General features: G+C 35.6%; 1 protein-coding gene across 7 annotated transcripts in view; it reads left to right on the top strand.

Moving 5' to 3' along the window:
- CCDC141 (coiled-coil domain containing 141) overlaps positions 1–17,939 on the top strand; it is a 211,160-nt gene that overhangs the window by 125,147 nt on the left and 68,074 nt on the right. For all 7 annotated transcript variants that reach the window (XM_054699894.1, XM_054699890.1, XM_054699893.1 and 4 more), the window contains one exon: positions 8,492–8,664. In XM_054699894.1, coding sequence (XP_054555869.1) covers positions 8,492–8,664 — 173 coding nt within the window. The remainder of the gene's footprint in view (positions 1–8,491; positions 8,665–17,939) is intronic.

Genomic DNA, 17,939 nt, shown 5'->3' with positions numbered 1-17,939 from the left:
AAAATTCTATAAGCCATTATATACCAGTTTGTGAAATTCAGTAAAATAAAATTTTCTCCTAATTTTCCACATTGACAAGTGCCCCACTGCCTTTGCTCTGTGACTCCAGGAATGAAATTATTTACCTTTTATTCCTACTAGAGTTTGATGATTTCCCAAGATTTCATATTCTGATTTTTAAATATAATTATTTTTAAGTTAACATTGGTTTACAACACTGTATATGATTCAGAAACAGGACACTAACCTCTTTAGGTGCATATTGCCATACTCCTTTGTGCCACAATCTGTTTCTGATCCAAAGTATCTGTAGCCTTTGGCTCGAGTGCACTGGTTTGTATCTGGAAGGAGCAGTAGGTGGCAATGTCAGGACCTTAAGTGTCTTGCTACTGATGCTTTCCATATCCAGCCATAGAATTCAACTGGATATTGAGCCATATAACTCAAGAGTCCAGGATACTTTTTTTTTTTTTTTCATTTTAGAGTCACCTACTGTGTTTAGTTAATCTATTTGCTTAATCACCTAACACAAATACAAGTAGAGGTTTATTGCTTATTTATTGTTAACATTGTATGATAGTCATTTGGAGAAGATTTCCTCTAATTGCAAATAGTTATGAGGACATGTCATCAAATAAAAACATAGACGTCACTCATCTTTATCTCAAGTTTTCATCCTTCTTGATTATAAATTATTGTATTTATTTTATTTCCAGCATCTTCACTTTAACAAAGCTCTAGTTAATATGTATTGATCACTCAAAATATATTTATAATTGTTTAGGAAATGTGGTTTGATTCAAACAGATAATGTATAATATGTTTCAAGAGCAGAATAGCATGAGCCCATATTAGTCTGACAACCTTATGGTTTCAGACAAAAGAAAATTAAACATGGAATATGGAGTTTGGTATACATTTTTTCACATACATGTGTACATAAATATTCACTTATATCTATTATAGCACATATATTTTTTCTAGCATTTGCAAAAGAGTTACATTTTAGATGAGAAGCAATTAAAATGGCCCAGTTGTAGAAAAGATTAAAAGAAATAACCTGTCTTAAAAAACATTATCCAGAAAGAATTTAAATGAAATGGAAGAAATCAAGCTAATTATCATTAGACATGAAGGAAATGTAATTACTTTCAGTTTTATAATTCTTAAGCAACTATTGCCAATTTCTCTCTTCTAGAACAACTTTCCTTTCTCTGACAAAGAACTAAACCACTTGCTTTCACAACCTCCCTTCCTCCACATGTGTATTCAGAAAATATATTGTATAAATATTGTTGTCATGAATTGTGTGGGTGCTAAAGCAACAAATTATACAATCCTCGCCTTCAAAATCCTCTCAGTCTAGTTAGAGTAGCAGCAGAGAAACAAGTGCTGATTCTATGGGGAAATCGATGAATCTGTTTGCCTAGAGCATGGGGAACATGGAATTCCTCAGCCTGGCCAGGGAAAAAGTATCGAGGAAGGCTCCTTTAGAGGATGTGGTGACCACTGACCTAAATTTGGAAGGCTGAGGAAGTAAAGGTTTAGAGAGGGCTGGATGGTGAAAATCTTGTCATGACTAGGGAACCGAAGAATTTGTTTTGTGTGGGGTACAAGCCCAGAGTGATGGGAGACAAAAGCAGTAGAAGCAAGCAGGTATTCATGAACGGTCTTGAATAATATGCTAAGAAGTTTGTCTTATAGTGAACACGCCCTCAAATATTCAGAGATATTAAAGACAAGAAATTTATGATGAGGCAAGCTTCATGATATAGAAGCAGATGATGTCTTCGTTAATGCTCCATCTGTGCTGACTCAGAATGGTTTAGTCATAGCAAATTCTTGGTAAACATGGCTAAATTATTAGCATAAAATTAATCTATGTATAATAGAAAAACATTATCAACAATAAGAAATACCTTGAACATCTTACATTTCAGATGTAAGTCTTCCCATTAGAAGAAAATACATTATTCTTTGTGCTTTTGGTATTCTGGGTAGATTTCTTTCCTTTGCTAAATTAAACTTTCTTGGGGGTAAGAAATATCTCCATTTCATTTTGTGCTTACCAGAACACCTAGACCAGTGCCTGCCTGGTAATAGATGCTCAGTCATTATTTGAATAACGGAAAGCAGTGAAATATTAGAAAGTTGGAGTTTCAAGGCCAACATTATATTGTTCATAAGAGTTTATATTGATCCAAGGTAATTGGGATAAGATAATTTTGAAAGAGGACAGCTTCATTACTTTCAGACACAAAGAACACAAATTTCAGCTTAACATCTAAGAAGGCGAGTAGTGCTGTATAACGAGACTGTCCTCATTCATACCACTTACTCCAAGAAGTCTCTGGGTAGCATTACCTGCTGAATTCTTATTAATCCCATAGTATTTTTCTGATCTTGTTGGAGAGATATATGTCTTAGCCATTTTTGTAAGCCAGCCAGACTTCAAAACTTTTATTGAATGAGTGGATAAAGGGCCCTGTGACAAATGAATTTCCATTTTGAACTTGAGTTTTCTCTTTTCTGAGCTAGGCCTAATGAGCCAGACAATCTTCTTCAGGAAACATCATTCAGTAGTAAGTAAAAGTTCTTACAATTGGTGATAAACATTCAAAATCCTTTCAGGGGAGAATTGGAGTATAAATAAACAAATGGAATTGTGAAGCGTTAAGTGAAAATTGAGAAATGTTTGCTAGGATGACACTTTTCCAAAATAATACTGTCAATTTTGGAGTCAGACTGCCTAGATTTGAATCTGGTCTCAAATATTTATTAGTTTTATGACCTTGGGCTGTCACTTAACTTCCCTGTGCATCTGGATTTTCCATCTGTAAAATAGAAATAATAAGTATGTGTACCTCACAGAGTCATTGAGCTATATAAATAAGTTAAAACATGACTAGTGCATTGAACAGCTAAGCACTCACTAAGTGCTAGCCCTTATTTTGTATTAAATATATGCATTTAATACTGCCCAAGCCATGCTAATGTGACTTAGTTTTGTTCATTGTCATAGCCCCATCATCCAGCAGAGTGCATGCGCAATAGAGTTCAATAATTATTTGTTGAATGAATGAAAAAATGAAATACTTTGCACATCATAAATGAACATTTTCTATATTAATATTCTCTAAATCATCCTAAAGCCGTTTTGGGGCCATTTAAAGAAACCAGAAATTATAGACAGTGACTGTCAGGTTCAAGTTCTACATGTGGGTCTAGTTTATCTACTCTAAGATGGGCTCATCGCAGAAAAAGAGATGGTTAGTATATAAACTTCCTCCATTCCTTGTTGATGAAATGCTTCAGATATTTCCATTTTCAATCCCAAACTCATTCTTTTCCAGTGTTTTTTTCTTTTCAGCATGTGAGACAAAAGCCTCCCTATGAGGACTCATGATTCTATTTTATGATTTTTTTTTGTTATTCTTAATTTCATTCACCATATGTACATTGAGTTGCCTATATTTATGACACATTAATCATAGAAAATTGTTCTATCTCACTCTCTTGGTACTCATGATTTAAGTACCTCTCATGAACAGCACTAATCCACCTTGAAACTCTTGGATCAGGAAGTTCTGGGATCTAATAGCAACCTTTGAGAGGCAAGAAATAAAATGAAGCACCAGTAGGGGGCAGCAAATATTGGGAACTGAAAGTCACATCACCTCTTTGCCCTTGGCCTTCATGGTATTTATATAGTTGGGTACATAGTTAAACTATTAACAAAGGGGGAGGCGAGGAAAAAAAATATTAACAAAGATGTAAAACAATGGTGCTTCATCAATGAAAAATAAATTGAAAAATAAATAGTTGGGTAAATATGGGTAGGATGTGAATTAAGAATTAGCTTGCCAAACTGGAGCCACCAGGAATTATCTTAGATAATGCTTAAGAAAGAAAGCTGAAGTTTTAGGGCTTTATAAAAACTGAACCCAGGGGAAATCTAAATCTTCACAGATAGTGGAAACTGGCTAGATGCTTGTTTGAATTTTGTGTCTTCAGTAACTAAAAAAGCCAAACACATTCCTTCTCCAGCCTTGAGACTCATGAAGAAAAAATTTGAAGTATTTTTAAATGTTGATCCATTTGTATTACTTATTAAACATCTTTGTGAAATAACAATACAAGAATTATGCTAGTTGACTCATGGTCCTTAATTTACTAATCTCATAGATATTTTAAAAAGAATAAAATGCACCATGTCCTTCCTGATACCATCTCTATTTAATTTTGTGTAGCCTGCTTTGGATCTTGTACATAAGAGAGAAAGATCTTTACTAGCATCTTGAAGAACAAAACCCAAGCAACTCCTTAATCTTTCCAAACTAGAGCCAAAAAGAGCTGATTGGAGAAAATATTATGATATGATATATAATATTAATCATTATAATGGAGATGTGTATCTATATACTTCCTTTTTCCAATCCAATCATAAAATCTTTATCTGACCAGAACATGCAAAGTTTGGAGAAAGAGGGGGAAGTGAAGAGAACAATTAAAGCGAAAATATTAATTCCAAAGGAGTTTATGTAAGGTTCACAGTGTCCTTGTCAGAAATACTCTGTTCTGTACTATGTGTGCAACAAAGAGGTTCTTTCCAGGCTGGATTCAGTATATCTGGTTCCTTATGGATATGGCAAATAGAAAAGCACTCAGTTCTATTTTAGGGGTGGATTAAGTGGGAGCTATGATACTTAGATGATTTCTGGAATTGGCACATGGATTCCTCATCAAATTCTACGTGGAAATAAGAGAAATGAGGTTTGTGTGTGATTCAGACAATCGCAGAATGTACACTCTTCTTGAAAGAGGTCTCCTCTGAAAATCAAGAAATTTAACTATTTTTCTGTCTATAGATTATTTCCATTGTGTTAGGTTAGGATTAAGGATAAGGAATAAGCTCTCATGCAGCATCAACCCATTTTACCTATAGTAGGTATTCTGTAAATACATGTATTGAGCTAATGAAGGGATGAAATCACCCACCTTCTTTCTATTACACAGAACAATCCATAAGTAAACGCTTTCCAAATGCTCATCTTTTGGAGGAAACTCTATGGAAGACAATTTGACTATTTTGATTCTTAGTTTTGGGCTATCTTGTTCCTCGATTTTTTCTAGTAAATGTTTAGCTTTTCCATTTATTTGGATATTGTTAGGAAATAACACCTTTATGGTAATGTTCAGAATTGGGTGGGGTCACATCACATATGCGTTAAATGTACACGTGGCTTTTGCATCTCATTCCTATGACGATGAGACCAACGCCCAAGGCTGTGTGAGGAACAGCTGTTCAGTGGGGCCGCAAGAAGAAAGACCCACTTGGGGTGAATGACAGGCAGCAGGTGGCCACACTCTTCTCATGACTTTTTAAAGATGTGTCCGATCAATCAATATTTTGAGTATTGAAGATATTTTCTTGCTACTTACCACACACTCCCCATTATTCCCTACTCACTATCATAGTTTTCTTCAATTTATAGAAAAGCAACAGATGTGATAGGTATATGATAACATGATCAGTATTAATGGCTTAATATTAAATATTAAATGAAGTTAAAACTTGCAGGCAAGGAAAAGCACTTTGAAATGCTATCTTTTCTCCATTTGTACTAGAAACTTGAAAACTACCCTAAATCAGGAAAGAAATGAATACCCTGACATCTACATATATACTTTCCCTTTATCTTTCCCTTATGTCTAGCTTAGTGGTTTCAATGCTAAATGTTAGTATTGAGTGACTACATACTGCCATAAGCACTAGTTCATATATATTGAACTTTAAGTTTATTTAAGGAAGTTCATGATAATTTTGACTACACCAGATTTTTGCTTTAGGCACTGACTTTAAAACCAACTCTTGATTAACAGGAGACTCCACTTTATTCAAAATAAGCAATAAAAATTTAAAATAAAAACAAAATCCAGAACCAGTGATTATTGCCAAGTGGCATTTTAATGCGTTATGGAAAGATCAAGTAATTTAATCCCCTTTTCTAACATCAACATCTTGATGCATTTGGCTCTCTTGCCAGCTGCGGGAAAGAAAAGGATGAGATAAGAGATTTTCAGGTTCAAAGTGTCTTTAATAAAGCTGTCGTCTTTTACAGTCCTGTAGCATAGGAGAAATGTCTCAACTTTTCTCTGTATCTTCTCTCATCTTTAGGAAGGGAAGGCAGACACAAACACCTAAGTACCCAAGGCTACAGGTTCCTTGGAAATGCCCCTTCTTTCTCCCCCGCCCCCTTCCCTTCTTTCTTAATCCTCCCACACTGGCCCTTTGTTATGTGGCACTGTAGCCAGGGTTTAAGTGCAGGAGCTTCAGGGCCAGACAAATTGAGTGCAAGTACCAAGCCTGTCCCCTAGTACAAGTATCAGTGGCTGCAGGTATCTTCATAGTGCTGAGACTTAACCCCTTGGCCCCTAGGGAGGCACCTTTAAGTTAAATTTCTTAAGGTAAATTCAGATCACTTTCCAAAATGACTGTACTATTTTATGTTCCCACCACCAATGTATCAATAATAGAGTTCCTCTTTCTCTGCATCCTCGCCAGCACTTATTATTGGGATATTTTTAATATGTTCCATTCTCACATGGTGAGAGTATGAGAGCCTTCATTGTGGTTTTAACTTGCCTCTCCCTTTTTAAAACTGATGCTGAACATTTTTTCATATCTATTTTGACTTTTTGGATATCCTCTTTGGTGAATTGTCTTTTCAGATCTGCTTCCCATTAATTGGGAATTTTTTAATTGTTGAGTTTGTAAATTTTTTATTTATCTTGCCTATTATCCTCTTATTAGCTATATAATGTGTATATATTTTCTCCCATTCAGTAGGATGTCTTTTTCATCTATTTATATATTTTTTTCATTTTGGAAAAACTTTATAATTTGAGGTATTCCCAATTGTTTATTTTTGCTTTTATTTCTCTTGCCATTGGGGTCCAATCTCCAAAAACATCTTTATCATTGATGTCATGAAACATATTACCAATATTTTCTTTTATATATATTTCTACAGGTCTTACATCTAAATCTTTAATACATTTGGAATTTATTTTTACACAGAGAGTTAGATTGTTACTCAAATTTGTCTTTTACAGGTAGCCATGCAGTTTTCCCAAAATCATTGTTCAAGAGACTCTTCTTTCCTCCAGTGTATGGCTTTGACTCCTTTTCACAAATTTTGTATTTGTGTGTACATGAACTTATTTCTAGGCTTTCAATTCTGTTTCATTAATCCATGTGTTTATTTTTCTATCATTACTATATTGTTTTAAGCACTGCTTTAGTATAGTTTCAAGTCAGGTAATGTGAAACCTTCATTTCTCTCCTTTTCTTCTTAGGGTTGCTTTAGTTATTCAAGGCCTTTTATGGTTCCATATAAATTTCAATATTTTTTGCTCAGTTTCTTTGAAGAATATTATTGCTATTTTGATGAGGACTGCATTAAATTTCTACATTTTTTTTTAAGTAGAAGTCACTTTGATTATATTGATTCTTCCTATCCCTAAACATGGAATGTCTTTCTAAGTTATTGTTGCTAGTAGTTCCTACTACTGAATAAATAGGAATAATGTTGTTTCAAACACTCCACATAAACAGGAAAAACATATTGAAGAGACATGAGGACTTTGGAGAGAGAAGAGAATATCAACTTATAAATAATAAGACTGTGGGTGAGAGATTTTGTTTTGTCCATTTCCCATTCTGCCTTGCAAGTTCTGAATATAAGATGGCAGTGAGGTACAGGAGCCTGGGTGCATTTACATAGCTCTACAGCTGTCATCACTGCATTTGGGTTAAAATGTATTTCTTCAGCATCAACTCAGCCTTACTTCTTTGCTCTCTCTCAGGTTTCAGTGGTACTAGACTCATGAGACCATCCATGTCAAAACCAAAATTTTTTTTTGGTCTTATTCTACACTGCTTCAGAACCAAATTCTAACGTTCTCTATAGACAGGTGGATGCTTTGGATGGAATAGATAGAAATCTTGTATTTGAAAAGGCAAGAAGCAAAAGCACACTAGTAATTTTTTGAATTTTGTCCTATAGTACTTCAGGTGTGCAATGTATTGGGAAATTTCCTTTCAAGAATATTGCCCACATATTCAGGTTATGAAAAGCTGTGTAATATTTTTGAAATATCTCATCCATTAAATTTATGCAGTATAGAATATGCTGGCTCTCCAAGTTCTATACAGTTATAGCTATGTTACATAGATCCATTCTCAATGTAAACTATTTTGGTAATTTTATGGTACTGACATTTATTTATGCTGAACTAAGCTATATTCAGTTTCCCTAATGGAGTCTTAAAGCTATATATCTGTTTTCCAAGACTAAGATTGTTGTTTTTGGTTAAGATCAAACTAATAAATTGAATGGCCTGGTTTTTATCTCTAGTATTTTGTGTACACATTGATGTAGACTTTAAACTAGAAAGGCAGAAAATGAAAATATGTTTTCTTTGGCAGGCATTTGATGTACTTGGAAGAGTTGAAGCTTACCTTAAGCTCCTTAAATCAGAGGGTTTAAGTCTGCCTGTCTTGGCAGCAAGGCATGAGGAATTACACAGAGAAATTACAGACTGCGCAGCTGATGCTTTGCAGAAGGGACAAGCCTTAATCAGCCAAGTAGACTCCTGCCGGTGAGTAAAGTCTATTTCTTCCGCAGTGTAACAAGTTTTTTTTTCAAAGACTCCACAACCTATTAAAAAATAAGTGGCATGATTTTTTTCTGCTTCTGATGTTTTGCTGCATTATGACATGGCTTAAAAAGATCCATTCAATTTTAGTCAACAGTAATTCTGAGCATAGCATTGCTCATCCAGAAGGGAAGCCATTTCCTGAGCCCAAGGATCTAAACATACTAAGCATTCTTCCTTTGTCTTTCTGAGGAGGAGAGAGGGAAATGAAAAAAGAGGAAATAGCTTTAATTCTCCATGCTTTTCATATTCTAGCACCCACAAGCAGTTTCTTCTTCCCTTTTAACTCATTAGCCTTAAGTCTACCCTATTTCTTTTTCCCTGTCTGGAGAAAACAAAATACCAGCATTCCCAAAGTCTCAGAATTTATGGTCTTGTTAGTTCACCAAGCAAAACCCCAAATAAAAGGTGACTTTATTAATAATAAAATTAATAACTCACATTTACTGAGAGTCTACCATGTGTCGGGCACTGTGCTTAAGGAGAAGTATCTCATTACTCCTCACAGTAGCTTTACAGAACACATATTATTAATGTCACCTTTTACAAATAATTGATAGCAAGGTTAAGTAACTTGAAAAAGATCACACAGCTAATTAGTGGCAAAGTCAGAATTTGAATCCAAGTGCACAGACCCTTAATCCTGTTCTTTTAACCAGTGTGATGGTGCGGGTTGTTTGTTAAGAGCACACTCAGGGAGTATATCAGTGAGAGCTTAGAAATGGGAGAGAAGAAACTTCAGAAACAGAAGGGGAATGAAATGAGAACAGGAAAAAGAAGCAGGAATTGAAAGACAAAAGGAAGATAACAGTGCAGATGATAAAACTGATAGCCTGATAGCGTCTAGGAAGAAATAAATTCAGGGCTTACATTTGACAGAAAGAGATGAAAAGATTTGTGTAAAAGAGTTAAGACCATTTTTTTAATCTTCTATGTCTACAATTTGATTTTCTCTTTGAAACTCAAAAGCATTCACTTTGAGAAACAAATAAGTATAATGTGGTGAAATTATTTTATTTTTGTTTAAACTCTTATTCTATCCTCTTTTAGATGTATCTAGAAGTACTCACTTGGTAAAATTGAGTTTAGGGAGTTTTCTTTCCAGAAGGCAGTGTGAATACAGACAGAGATTTTAACCAGGGCTTATGTTGGTTACTATGGGATCATGCAAAGCTAAGATCAGAGATAATCCAAGGTGTTCAAGCAGGAGTCAAAAAGCTGAGGCTAAAGAAGAGCAAGTTATTTTCCCCTTTGAGAAACTAACTATGACAATTAGAGTCATTAAGCTGTTACTTTAGCTCCAAGCCACACATCTAGTAATGTGTCTGCTCCAGCATGCCATGTCTGGACCCAAAATGTGGGTACCAGGTCTTCTCCCATCCCTCCCTGCTAAACATGCAGATTTCCAGTATGTATAAATGCTTTGGACCATGCAGTTACTTTGCTCAGAAACTTAGATGCCTGGACTCATGGTACGTGTTAGATATGTACCCTGAGTCATATGATGACTGCATTAATTGGTAAACTCTCTGGTTAAAATTGAGTAGTAGTCCCATGTAAGATTAGCATATGGGTATCAAAGCAGATATTTCTCTGTTCAGTATTTCTCTGTTCAGGCTATTCTACTTGTGATTCTTTCCCTGGCTATGGGCAATTTCCTTTCATGCATGGGTAGACCATGAGGCAACCAAAGACCCCTCCCTGGCTCTCTGGAGTTCTGTTTCTGGTACCCCCAAATTCTAGGTGTTATGATTTCCCCAAGTCTGATCTCTGTCTTCCGAAACCAGCTAGACCACTGGGCTCTGTTCACATTCTACCATCCTAAACTTTAGTCTAGAAATCAACTCCGAGGCAGTAATTGATGCAATCAATGACTCACCTCGTTCATTTCCCTTCTCTAAGGGATCACTGTCATTTACTACCTGTTTAGTGTCTGAGACCGTTATTTTATATATTCTATTTTTCTAGTCTTACACAACTATTAAGGCATGAGAGAAAATCTAGTTCTTGCTTCTTGGCCAGAAAGAGAAGTTCCCTATTCAGTTTTGATGCTTAACTCCTGGAGTTGGGAAGCTGGTCACAATTTATTATTTAAACTTTCTCCTGTTTGCCCTAATCATAAATGCTTTATTTTCAACACTTATATATAAGAGAAGTACTATTATTTCATATGATATTGTATCTTCAGATTTTAATGACTTTTTTGGTTATCTGCTTTGTAGCGGTCAACATATTTATTTACTTAGCTTGTCTCACTCTTTGCTCTTTCTAACTCTTAATTTTTCATATGTGTTGTTTTTCAAAGGGATGTCTATAGTTCTATTCTTAAGGCTTCAGTCTTAGCTGCAATAGTTAGGGATCATTTCAAGAAATTTGATTTAATGGTTAAATAACTAAAACTTTTTTAAAAAAAATTAGTAGCATGATTTCTGTCAACATCCTAGGTAGATGAACTTTCAAGGCATTTAGTTGCCCTGAGATTTCACAAATCAATACTATTTCCATTTGGCAGGAGGAACTAAAGGTAAAGTGAAATTGTGACTTGGCAAGGACATTTTTTATTTAGATGGTAGATGTAAAATAGAAATACATTAAAAGCTGAATTGAAATGCATTAGAATCTCAGTGGCAAACTGGAGCCACACATAACAACTGACCTCAATCCCAAGCACTCCATCTGGGACCTGCTTTCCCTTCCTCATTTAATGATTCATCTGCCCAACAACCTGGGTTGCCACCAAAGGAGAGAAGTAGAACCTAACAGGAGATATTAAGTCACAACCAAGGCTAGCATGCGAGTGGAGTTTAGAATGGTGCCAAGGGAAATTAGTGTAGATTTCAACAAAGCGAAGTCATTGAATATCACAATGGCTTCCTGTTCTTCTGAAGGCCAGTCACACTATTGGGACACAAAACATTAAGGCTCCTGTTGCCCAACTTTTGAAGACTGGCACAGGTAAGAAATTTAAGGTATAGTGTCAGTTTTATTGCATGCTTTCCAGGGGCCAAAACAATGTTGACTTTTAAATTTCTCTGAACCTGTTTTCTCACCTATAAAATGGAGATAGACATTTCATAGAGGATTTTTAAAATAACTTTTATTGAAATAACAATGCATTGTATTGTGTAAGCTCCAAGTGTACATCATTATAAATCAATATCTGTATATCCTATATTAACTTCATCCCTAAAACACCAGTTCTATCCTTTACCATACAAATGACCCCTTTTATCTGACTTACCTACCACTACTCTGACTGCCCTTCTAGTACCCACTAATTTGAACTTATGGCCTAAACATATTTTTTCTTTTATTTAGTTCATTTGTTTGGTTTCTCTGTATACCAATGACTGCTATCAAAGCTTTTACTTTAGTTGAATGAGATAATACCACACTTGGCACATAGAGTTTATCCAGTAAATAATAGTTCACTTATTTTTTTTAACCTCCAATACAAAAGCAAAATACAAATTTGTTTCAAATCATTACAAGACTATATCAAATTGTTTTCATTTTCAATAGCTGGTGAGGGTTCTATTTGAAATACAGCAAGTACACATTTATTTTAAAGTAATGAAAAGCAGAAGTTAGTATTGGGGTAGATAGCAATTTTAGAGACCTTTAGATCTGATTTTTTTCTTTTGGTCAAAAAAATAGGATTCAGAAGTTCACATTGATCTGAGATAAAGGTCCCCATTATATCTGAGGCCTTTGTCATTATTTCCTTGTAATTACCACCTTGTTAGGACCAGATTCACACTTTTTCTATCCTGGAATCAAAAGCTTTGAAGTTGAAGCAGCTTAAATGAGCGTATTGACATGTTTCCTTGCCTTTTCTCTTTCCTCTGTATAACTGAGTGATAATTCTGAGTCATTGTTAAATAGTTTATTGTCTTTTCAGAAGTATAATACGTGTGTCCCATCTTAAATACACTTTAATTTGAAAGACATTTTAGAGTGTTGGTTTGAACAAGTTATCTATGACCGTTTGTGATCATAGGTTAAGCTGAGATTTACAGTGAAGTTGAAATGCCTGGCTTCAGACCCTCCTCACCTCTTCCTAGGAGTTGTTTGTCATCACCCTTGAGCACTGAATCTAAAGCTAGACCTGTGTAGGTCTAAGAAGCAAGCAAAATTCTGTGTTTATCAAGCCACAAGAAGCTGTAGTGATTTGTGATGCTGGAAGAAGTGGAAGTGAAGGTACAAGAGTGAGGTTTTCCATAACTGGTCAAAAAGTAGGGATGTCTCTTTTTAATTTTTTCAGTGCAATTACTTATTCAGAACTCAAAACATAAAAACATTCAGCAAGACCAGGTCATCTTGTAAAGTATTTGTTTGCCTTTTCCTGTTTGCAAAAGTTAATTTAGTATTTACAGGAAACTTGCTTCAGTATTGACTCAGTTTCTATTGCTATGTAGAAGACTACACCAGCTTTCTTTCTATCTTGTGAGGGTGAATTAAAGCTCATAAGCCTCGTCCTAACTGATATTTTGTTTTGGTATACATTTTTGTCTGTTTTTTTTCTATTGCTTATTATTACTTGTTTAGTGTCAATTTTTCATATTTATAGAGCAGTAAAAGCAGACAATCTTTCCCCACAATTTTCTTTTATGTTGGCAGCCATTACTTGGCTGATAATGTGGATGGTAATGATCTTTAAAAAGAACATTATTCATTCATTTATTTATTTGTTCATTCCAAGAATATTATTGAGAATCTTTGTAAATCAGGTGCTCCCAAGCATCTAATGTAACAGGTGAAGTGTCTTCCCTCATGCTGCTTATAGTCTGTCAACCAAAAACAAGCCAATAAATAAGATGCCTTACACAGAAATGAGTACCATGAAAACACATAAAAGTGAATTAGGATAGTACCTGGAGGGAGGATCAATTAGACATTGTGACTAGGGAGGGTCCTTTAAGGAGGACAAACCATATTGCAAACAGCTGATGAGTGAGTCCAGCAGAGTGACAGCAAGGGTACAACAGAAAGGGCAGTGGAGCTAGAGTAGAGGTAGCAAGGCCAGTGAGGCAGAAGACAAGATCGAAGAGTTAGGCAAAGTGAGAAAATGTTCAAGTGTTCATGAGCAACAATGGCAAATGCTTGTGTGCTTTCTGCAGTGAGCTGAATCCTCCAAACCAGCCTGTAATCTAGGCACTACTTTTATCGTTGTCCCTCTTTTGCAGATGAGGAAGTTAGGACGCAGATTCACTAGCTTGCTCTACTCCCCATCACATGCTGGTGAGGGGTACAGTGAAAACTTGAATGCAGGTCTGACCCACTCTGTCAGGTCACTCACTCTGTTTCTCTACTTCTTTCATTCAACTTTAGTCAGTAACATGGAGCCCAGCCACTGAGTGAACAGGGGTTCTTTCTTTATCCTAGTGTACTTAGCATATATGTATGTACTCCATCTGTCTTCTAGTTTTAGCTCAAATCTCTTTCCCTGCAAAATTATTTTCTTTCAGTCCATTAAAAAAAAAATTGAATGCATACACGAGCACCTAAAGTGAAGGTACCAACATTTGGCCTCCAGGCAGTCAAGATATGTAAAATGGTGCTGGTCTCCAGCACATTCTAAGGACCAGTCAGGGTACTGCATATCAAGGAAGGGTATTCTAGTCATGGGGACTCCATGGGAACAGTGGATGCTGGGGTCACCTCTTCAGAGAAGGGAAACACAATCCCAAACTCCTCGATAAAGATAAGTCAAATGAAGGAATGAAATTTGAGAAGACCATTGTTGAATTTGATGGCCTATATTTTTAAACTTACATAATGCTTTCTTTGAATTCCTTTGTATTTGTCAGGTCTATCTCGTGGCTTCTCTTTTCATTCTCTGCTGTTCTGAACCATTCCTTAGTTGTTTGACTTATGACAGTATCATTGTCTCATCCAGACTATGACCTCACCTTGAGAGCTGAAACTATGCAGGAAACCACTTTACATTTCTTATCTTAGTATTTATATACTAGGTGACTTGACTTGAAATACTAAAAGGCAGGTATGATATTAAAGGAAAACCTCTATCATAGCAAAAATATTTTAAAAGCTCTTAATTGGAAAACAAACAAAAACGATCCCTACTCTTCAGCAAAACAGAGAAACAAAACAAGCCCAGTGCTTGTATAAATAAATAAACAAAAAAACAAGAGTTCTCCTTTAAAAAAAAAAAACCTATTGGAGTCACCTATCATTGCATTTTATGAGAATTTTATCAAGCATTTAAGGGCTTTAAATAACCATTTTATAAAAAAGAGGGTTTGATGGCGCATTTACATGGTAAATGTCAGATACTAAAATTTAAGAAATTACAAAGTTGAGTCTTATGACAGTGTTAACTCAGCTGCTTTCTAAATATTTTCGTGTCTATATTAAGTTGTTCTTTTTAGAGGTTGAGCAAATGTCATAGCTGCAATCTGGGCTAGATAGCAATGTCAAGGCTTTTATAATTCTGAAATGTTTCACATGAAAGTCACCCAAACTTCACACTGCCCAATAAATTGAAGGGTAACTACATTAGGTTCTTACAAATATCCAAGATTCCCTCTTTACATTATGAGTTTATTTATTGATGATGCTGATGATGTGCTGTGAATCAGCTGGCATCCCAGAATAAGTTCTGCTGGAACTTCCTCTCCAGAGGAAGCCTGAAGGAACGGGCAGAAATCTCTTCCTTAGATGATGGAAGCATCTCTCAGATTAGAAGATTTGGAAAGAAAAGAACACAGAAAAGAGAGTAAGGTATGCAGTGGAGTTTTTTAATGAATAAAGTGCTCATCACAGTGCCATTTATAATAGTGAAAACCTGAAAATCTCCTAAATACATTCCCAGAAATTTGGGAAATATTCGAATAGTTTCAGGACAAACACAATGAATGTTCTAAATCCTTATTGAAAGAGTTTTTATGAGGAATATTAAAAGGCAGCAATTATCCTCACAATAGAATGAGAAGCTGGTATAAAAGTTGAATCTTAATTGCATATATAGCATCATACAAACTTTGGGAGGGATGGAGAGGAAAAGATTGCAAAAAGAAACACTTTTTGGAAGGAAATACATTAAATACACTTTCACATATTCCAGGTTATTGCAAATATGGGTCTGTTGTATAGCACCTGTAATGCCTGTTTTATTTGTCAATCATGGAAATTTTTCAGCAATTATTTTATTAATTACTGATTTTCCATCATTCTCTGTTCAATTGTTCTGTAACTCCTAATAGAAGAAGGCTAGTCCCTTCAGTCTGTCTTCCCACATTCTGACCCGCCTTTCACAGGTTTTATTCCTTTGCTTTCTCAGTGAATTCCTCGGATTAATTTTCACTTCTCTTAATTTTCCCTTTGTTTTTATTCATTGATTCTTTTAGCTTTATTAACTATATTATTTTCATTTTTAGGATTTCTATCTCATTCTTTCTTGCATCTAATTCTGTTTTATTTTTTATTGTTTTTGTTTCAGCGATTCTTGTTCTTTTATGGGTGTTGAGTTTTCCTTTATCTCTCTGGTGATCTCAGACATTTTTATGGCAAAGTTATTTTCAGACTGCTTTGCTTTCTTTCATTCAGATGGAGCACATTTATCTCTTGATTACTGGGTGTCTTAGAATTTATTACCTTATGTGTTCTGAATTTTTGGATTGTATTCTCATCTAGAGTGGGTGTTTGTTTCTCAGCTTTGTTGTCCTTGCTTGTTTCTCTCCTCTTTGCTCCTTCCTCCTTCACAGCAGTGACTTTCATCTAAACTCACAGCATCTCTAGTCCAGTGTCATTCTGTTTGATCAGGACTGCACAAGCTCCTGTGGGGACTCTGTGGCTTTCAGAGATGCAAACAGAAAACTGGATTGAAGGGTGTGCTGATGTTACTTTGCCCTATTGTGCTTGATTCTGTAGTCCCAGTGGCAGTTGGCAATGGTATTTTCCAAGAAGGGAGAATCCTATACCCTTTACTGATTTCACTGAGAAACCTAGCTATGATGCCCTTCATTTCACCATGTTTTGGTCTCTGCCTGCATCTGGGCCAGAACCTGGAAGCCCTATGACTTCAGTCCCACTTACTACTTTCTGTTTGTTCAATGCACTGTGTACATAAAAGGGGTGTGTGTGTGGGGGGGATGTGATGTTTGTTTGGTAGAGAGGGATTCTCAATACATATAATTAAGGTCAGAAAAAAATGCTGTAAAAACATGCATTTCACTTTTACAGTGCAAATGACACCTTTTCAAAAAGCATGGAAATAAACCAGAGTGACTGTCATTGTCTCCAAAATAAAGAAGGTCAATGTTTGGGTCTCTGTCTGAAGCAGTAGCATATTAAAGATAAGGATGATTTTTTTTCCCATTTTCCATTTGTCCATAGACTGAAAGAAAAACACGATCAGCTGATTCCTTCTGATGAGATAGAGTAAGCTGTCAAGTGCGTACCATCTGGTTCAGCTCCTAATCCAGATGGGCTGCCAATGGTAATTTATGAAAGCTTTGAAAGCAACTTTCTATTCTCCAGAAAGAATCATTAGAACACATTAACAATGTGTTCCCTCCCCAGCCACAATTTACAACAAATGCAAAGATATGGCAACTGCTTCTATACAACAAATACTACAGTCTATTTCTGAGCAAGAAGTCAGTATGTTTCTGCTCTTTGGGGGGAAATATCAATCATTTTCATTCCCTTTCCATCCCCTCTCCTGGCTCAATGAATAAGGGAGAAAATGCTCCCATGATAGAGTTTCAAACAAATATCTGAAGAAATCTTTACAGTCTGTCATTTCTGAGTATATGTGATACTTGAAGAAGTCAAAATCAATACCAGGAATAATCTGATGTATCTCATGCTCTCACGACAGACAGGAGCTTCTATTCTAATCAAAAAATTTTGGTGGTCAATTGTAGAGCCACAGGTGGTTAAATCTAGGAGACATCCCTCTGTTAGCACTTCTCCCACCCAGCCAGGCAATACCTGGACAATATGGCTCCCAAGTTAGAACCAAATGACAGAACATTTTGTTCAACCAACTTTACTTACCTGCCCTCTGTTCTTGTCCCATCATTTATATAATAGCACTGTGAACTAATAAAACTTATTCCTGGGTGACAAATGCAATCCTATTAATTTATTTTTAGTTCATGTAAGAGTTGCTGGCAGAGAATGAGGTCATATTTTTCCTTTGACCAAACCATCTGTTTTTCAGGCTCTGAGGAAATTGCCAATACATGTTT

Source organism: Talpa occidentalis, unplaced genomic scaffold (genome assembly GCF_014898055.3).
Source record: "Talpa occidentalis isolate TD23 unplaced genomic scaffold, MPIMG_talOcc4v2.1 talOcc4.3, whole genome shotgun sequence".
Classification (NCBI taxonomy): Eukaryota; Metazoa; Chordata; class Mammalia; order Eulipotyphla; family Talpidae; genus Talpa; species Talpa occidentalis.
This window is presented reverse-complemented; position numbering and strand designations above follow the sequence as displayed.